The sequence below is a fragment of the Embiotoca jacksoni genome, unplaced genomic scaffold (assembly GCF_022577435.1).
Source record: "Embiotoca jacksoni isolate LCO1_2020_lvr unplaced genomic scaffold, fEmbJac1.0.p SCAF_13, whole genome shotgun sequence".
NCBI classification, from domain to species: domain Eukaryota; kingdom Metazoa; phylum Chordata; class Actinopteri; family Embiotocidae; genus Embiotoca; species Embiotoca jacksoni.
In genome coordinates this window covers 16764016-16770269 of record NW_027185263.1, presented here as the reverse complement: position 1 = coordinate 16770269, position 6254 = coordinate 16764016, and the positions used below count along the sequence as shown (strand labels likewise).

The following is a 6254-nucleotide window of genomic DNA, read 5'->3' as shown; positions in this document are numbered from 1 at the left end:
TGATCTCACAGACCAGAAAAATAGACTATATAGAGCATGTGTGTATATATAGATGAAACGGAAAAGTTGTAATAATTTTTCATTAGTATTTTCAGAATACGTCCCAAATCCTGAGTTTGTCCTGATTAAATGATGCAGGGGTTATATGAATTAAAGAATGAATAAATGAAAACTATTTTCTTTCATATCCAGTTTAACATTTTAATGCATGCAGGGTGAGATTAACTTGAAAAGTAAGATGGGTAATTTGTCATGATAGAAAGAAAATTGAACATTTTATGTTTGTTTCAAATCTTTATTGATAAAAAAAATAAGTGTATTACAGCCTTTATATAAATTATATACACAGATTTCAATCAAGTACAGCCTTCATCATTTCAAAGTATAATTTGAATACTCATTGACTTTCTGCACCTAATTTTACATTTCATACATTTTGATTTGCATCCATCATTAACAGTTTCCCTGATCCACACACTGCATAATGTAAAAAGTCTTGGAAAAGGGTTATAACATCACACAATAGTAAATATTTACTTTGAATCTGTACCAAAACTGAATTACTGTTGTACACTGATCACTGGACATGTGTAATCACAGCTGGATGATGGTCACGGCTGAGTCGTACCAAACCCAGAAGCCCGGGTAGACATCTTCACTGAAAGAGCACTTGAAGCGGTGGAGGAGAGACATGGTGTCGCCCACAGAGTAGAAAGCGAGAGAACCCCCGGCGTGGTCCAGGAAGACACCAATGCGGGAGGAGTACGCCGCATTGATCTCGACCTGGTCCTTGTTGTGGCGGGCGGAGTAGCTGGAGTCAGAGCAGAAGAGGCTCCATGACTTGCGGTTGTAGCCGATACGGCAGCTGTCACCGTAACCCGTCCTCTTGATGCCTTTGTAGGTGACTCCGATGGCAGCCCCCTCCCCGCTCCAGTCCATCTCCCAGTAGTAGGCGCCTCCAGAGAGGGGCTCCTTACACAGGACCTGGGGCGGGGAGTCGAACCTGGCGGGGCTTTCACTGTAGGACTGGGGGTCTTTCTTGAGGGCCGCTTTCCTGTTTCCTCGAGACAAGTAGAGCTGTCTGTAGGCTGTGTTCGGGTCCAGTGTGAGCTGGCAAGCATCTAGGAAGGAAGACAAGATAAATTGAACATTTACCTAACGAGGAAACATTTAACTCAAACTGCTCGGGTTAAATGTAAATGAGCTGAAGCACCCCTCCCCATCGCACCACTAACTGGAAGGTCCCAGAGGTTAGCAGAATGTGATTAACATTTCTAGGTCTGTTAGATGGTTAACTAATTTCTGCCACAACATGCTTTGAAGGAACAGCAGGAGACCCTCTGGCTGGATACACAGAAATCAGAATAATCACAGGGGTTAGATGTCACCTGCCTGCTGTGCACCTCCACCTCTGCAGGTCACAGTTGGTGGGCCACCCGATGGCCTCGGCTAGATCTGCCCGGCCTATTATCTGGAACGCCACAGGTATCAACACTGTTTGTGAGTTTGACCACGAACAGAAGACCACCAAAGACCTTTTTTTCTATGTATATATATATATATATATTTTTTTTTATTATTATTATTATTATTTTTTTATTATTATTATTATTTTTTTTTTTTTTTATTATTTATTTTTTTTTCTAATCTGACAGAGTGGCAGCTTTTTCATGTACTCAGTGAAAAAGAAAGGAGGGAGCAATTAAACTGCAACTTTAGAAAAAGATCACAGCTGTGCAAGGGCCAGCTGACTAATATATTTACAGTGAATCAGTCCCAGTCTCTGTCAGCACTGTGGGACATACAGTAGTTACTGAAATTGGATTTTGTGGTCAGCCACAGGGTCTGACAGAGAAGCTCATCAGCATGTAAATTGCCTGAAGCGCTGAAAAAAGCGAGAGAGCAAAGAATTGTGTGGCTGCAGAAAACAGAATTGGAGAAGAGAAGCTGAGACTCACATCTCATGAAGTCTTCCCTGTACTGAGGCTCCTGGACAGGAACAGACTTGTACATGGCAGCTTCATCACCTGTGGAAATAAACATTTATATTTAAATATCAGATTAAGAAATAATCATAGCTGCATATCACAGATAAATCATTTCTACGACACCATGCTAGTAATTAAAATGAAATTGGTCAACAATACTTTGTGTAATACTTGTGTTATTCCTATGATTTGACAATAATGAAAGAAAACAGATCCAATGTAAGATGTTGGTATTCCTCTAATATTAATCTAAGTACTCCAAAACTGTGAAACTATAAATGAAGCTGATCTGAACTGTCCAAGATCATGCGACGTTGCTGATTTTTAGCTTGTGTGTTGATGACATTCCTGATCAAAGGAAACTTTTAACCCTGGTAACTGAGTCACTCCAGGAAGCCCTCCAATGAAAATCATGGCCAGGCATCAGGACCGCATAAAGCTTCACTGAGTACAAAGGAAACTGTAAACTATGTCTGACTTCTCCTGGTCAGATTATGCAGTATTTACAGTTTGAGTGACTGTTTTATCCAAGTACCATATCTGGGCTGGCTTAATGCATCAACTAAAAACACTCAGTACTAAAGATGTGACCACCCTATGTTGTCCACAGCAGCAAGAAGCAAGTTAATTTTCTTGAACTCACTTTTTATCGACTGTCTCTTTTTGGATTCATCCAGTTGGCAGAAGGTCATTTTGTTAACTGAAAAAACAAAAGATATTTAATTTTTTTTTTTTTTAAAAAGCAGTGATGATATGTTCATAACATGTTGACAGTAATACAGGAGGATTCATACCACTGCGAAACATTTAAATTCTCATATGTGTCTTATCTGTGGCTCCACACTCACCTGCTTTGGCTACTTTAACCAGCTCATCATTGCTGAATTCATTCAGGTGCTGCTTCATCTCGGAGACGGCCTTGGTCACCGGGCCGAAGGTGAAGTAGGGGTTGACGGTGACTGTCGGCAGCTCCTCGGCATCCGTCTGGGCGATCAGCATTTGGTAACTCTGATGACAAGAAACAGCAACGTTGTTACTGTGTTTTACTAGAATTGATAGATGCAGTGACCGACCATGCCTGTTAGTGTCTGTGAGTTACCTGGATGAAGTGGATGTGGTCCTCAGTGCGGGACAGCTGTGTGATCTCGTTGTCTCTCCTCTTCAGGTCGGCGATCTCGTGGGTCAGACGCTCCACGTGGCCCTCTGCGTTGTTGAGTGCTGCCCTCTTGTTGGTGGATATCAGCTTGGTCATCTCCTGCTGCATCCTCTCGATGGAGCGCATCATGTCGCTAAACATCTTCTCGCATTCCTGCAGCGCCCTGTGGGCCGAGTTCTGCACAGCAAACATGGAGGTATATGAGGTAAGTCACGCACTGGTTTTACTTGCACAGTGAGAGGAGTTGTCATTACTCCTACGAGAAGGAATGTTGTCAGTGCTGGTCGTGAACTTTCCGTCCACTCTATAGTGGTTAGTCTGGTCTTATCGGTCTGATGAATGATGGTGGCACAAACCTTGAGAGCGTCCACTGCTTGTTTGAGTTCCTCCATCTGCTTGAGGCGGTCGTGAATCTTCTCCTGGATCTCAGCCTGGGTGGCTCCCAGCCGTTGCTATGAGTTAAACAACAGGCATTGTTGATGATTATTTTGACAATAACTCCACAAATCGGCAACTTAAAGTTACTAAATCGAGATTTTGTTCAAATGTAAATGCCAGCTGCAGCTCAGAGTTGTCGCTGGAAGCTGTGTATGCTGTTAACAGCCTTTATGTAAAACATGTGTGTCTCAAACGGCCTCAGGCTTCTGTTTATGACTCATTTCATCTGTTGTCAGCTGCTCTTTCATGCTTTACGTGCAACCGTTAAATCTACATGTAAACGCTCAGAGTCATAAATGACGAAATGTATGTTTAACAATACTTGTGTACTCATGTACACAAAGCACATTATAGCATTATTAGTGGACCTATTGCAAAACCAGTGACAGCCTGATACACCCGTGTTGTGCAGTTAAAGTGTCGCCTACCTGTTCCTCGGCTCTCTCCTGCTCAGCTGAAACCATGTCGTGACCTTTGTGTTCTTTCACCGTACACAGCACACAGATACACATCTGGTCGGTGCGACAGAACAGCTCCAGACCCTTCTGATGCTGCGGACAGATCTGCCGGTCCAGGTGGCCGATTTCATCCACCAGCTTGTGCCTTTTAAAAGTGGCCGACTCGTAGTGAGGCTTGAGGTGCTTCTCGCAGTAGGAGGCCAGACACATCAGGCAGGTCTTGATGGCTTTGTGCTTCTTGCCAATGCAGATGTCACAGCCTACATCCTGGGGTCCTGCGTAGTTGTAGTCAGGGGACGGAGGTGGAGGTGGAAAGGATTCAGAGTTGCGTTGGATGGTGGAGTGCCGCGAGCCTCCCATGCGTCTGGGAGTGGGCCTCTTGTTGTAGGCGACCCTGCATTGTGGGCAGAGGTACGAGCCCGAGGGATCAGCATGGTCCCAGTATGTCTTCAGGCAAATGGAGCAGAAGACATGTCCACACGGGATGGACACGGGGTCCCGGAGATGTTCCTTACATAGGTGGCAGCTTTCCTGGTCAGAAGACATGGAGACAAATTGGTGGGGTTCTCTCTAATGCAGTGAAGATGCTGCGAACACAAGCACTGACTTGTGTCAGTACAGTGACAAAGTGTTCCTACAGGTAGTACAGGTGCAATTTATATTGAGTAAACAGAGAGGAGGCTAAACTGGTTAAACCGAAACCAGTAAAAGAAGGGCGGGGACAGACAAGGACACAGTGAATGATTCCATCTGTTGCAGAATGTGAGAACGAATGAGATGTGTGATCGAAAGATACAACTTCTGGCCTTGTGTGTATATTTAGATGGGCAACAATGTAGTTCCTCATTTATTTATTTTTTTATTCTTGGCACTAAAAAAAATAACTTTTAGGATTCTATATATTTTTGGAGCAGTCAGAGCATGAAAGAGTAGAACAATTTTATTCCCACAAAAGTGTTAGTGAAAGACAAAGACATTTAAAAGAAGCTGAAGGAAAGACGTGTCACACTTTACAGTTGAGTGTTAAAGATTGCCTGGAGACACATTGTTTCCTTTGGACATGTGATGATACCCAATCAAGACACAGTACAAACTGACCTCTCACTGGAGAAGAGATTATTTTTTGACTAATGATGATAACAGCTCATATTCTGATACTCAACAGTGACTCCTTTCATTGTGATAATGGATGAAGTACATTGATGCCAAATGAACCATTTAGTCGGCTTTTCCACATTTTTCAGTTGGTTTGGTGGTCTTGATCCAGTGAAATGTTAACCTTCACCTCACCTCTGACCTCACCTTAATTATCAACTCATTTCACTTTGCATTTCATTACCGCTGATGTCCTCTGACAGGAGGCCTGCAGTTTCTATCGGTCAGCACTGAGACTGTATTTCTGTAGCATAAGCTCAACTGTAAAACTCTCTCCATATAAGACCGTCTGTTTTTTGGAAGCCAAGTCAATTATGAGAATGTTTCCCTTCCCGAGCTGAAAACCTTCCTCTGTATATTTCATCTTCCAGTGAACACACCTCCCAGCCAAGATGGAGTTTCGGGGCTGTTGAAATGGAGATAGGAATGCAACTACACTTGATAGCCCAGATAACAGGAGGGCCGAGAAAGCCTGCTTAAAAGATTCCATTGTGTTTGAGCCAGCAGGGCCTGGCCAGAGTGCCGGTGCATGATGGGGTCTGTTGTCTGTCATCAACAGTAGCTACAGCTGACATGCAAGACTAAATGTAGCATCTTATTTGACCAAAACTCCAGTGACGGGGATCATACAGCTCACTGAAAGGGCTGCAACAGTTACTGACACTTCATGAAGTGAAGATGAAGATTTTAAAAAAGACCAAATTAATGTTAACAAAAAACTATATTGACATATTAATTGTAAATTAGTCTGTTTTCATTTTGACCTTCAAAAGACCTTGACCCACTGATCTGCTCAATATTACAAACTTACAAGAAGGCTGCAAATTATATTTTAAATGATAACATTTCATCTAATGACAAAGGTAGTATTAATGGTTAATAAAAAAAATTATGATAAAGTAAACCTCATCTTATTTCTAATTACAGACAAACACAACAAAAAATGGCAGTTATAGAAGATAAAAAGGCTGTTTGAGTCACTTTCCAGAGTTTCTCTGAAATATCTGCTCATCCGACTGCAAACTGACCTCATACCAGAAACATTTTACGGCTCTTCTA

At 42.6% G+C, this 6254-nt stretch overlaps 2 protein-coding genes across 3 annotated transcripts in view; one reads left to right on the top strand and one right to left on the bottom strand.

The window, feature by feature from the left end:
* Positions 1 to 286: 286 nt before the first annotated feature.
* ftr83 (finTRIM family, member 83) lies at positions 287 to 4663 on the bottom strand. 2 transcript variants are annotated; one of them, XM_069146977.1, is made up of 8 exons: positions 4011 to 4663; positions 3501 to 3596; positions 3088 to 3321; positions 2837 to 2996; positions 2632 to 2688; positions 1959 to 2027; positions 1393 to 1471; positions 1033 to 1121 (listed from the first exon to the last, which is right to left on the bottom strand). In XM_069146977.1, exons 1-7 carry the CDS (start codon positions 4584 to 4586, stop codon positions 1419 to 1421), a joined length of 1245 nt encoding a protein of 414 aa, XP_069003078.1. In that variant the 5' UTR covers positions 4587 to 4663; the 3' UTR covers positions 1033 to 1121; positions 1393 to 1418. The 2 variants fall into 2 exon arrangements, with proteins under 2 accessions (XP_069003076.1, XP_069003078.1); XM_069146975.1 differs by lacking the exon at positions 1393 to 1471 and having other exon boundaries at positions 287 to 1121.
* Positions 3217 to 6254, top strand: part of ftr82 (finTRIM family, member 82) — a 13074-nt gene continuing 10036 nt past the window's right edge. The window contains exon 1 of the mRNA XM_069146974.1: positions 3217 to 3349. The gene's annotated coding sequence lies outside the window, so the exon portion shown is untranslated. The remainder of the gene's footprint in view (positions 3350 to 6254) is intronic.

What these genes read in the sequence shown, in the direction of transcription:
- ftr83 (XM_069146975.1), bottom strand. Translation starts at nt 4,586, where the DNA reads ATGTCTTCTGACCAGGAAAGCTGCCACCTATGTAAGGAACATCTCCGG. An exon ending in AGGAGAGAGCCGAGGAACAG is followed by an intron (nt 3,597 to 4,010) that starts GTAGGCGACACT and finishes TTTAACTCATAG; the next exon opens with CAACGGCTGGGAGCCACCCA. An exon ending in CAGGGAAGACTTCATGAGAT is followed by an intron (nt 1,122 to 1,958) that starts GTGAGTCTCAGC and finishes CTTCCTTCCTAG; the next exon opens with ATGCTTGCCAGCTCACACTG.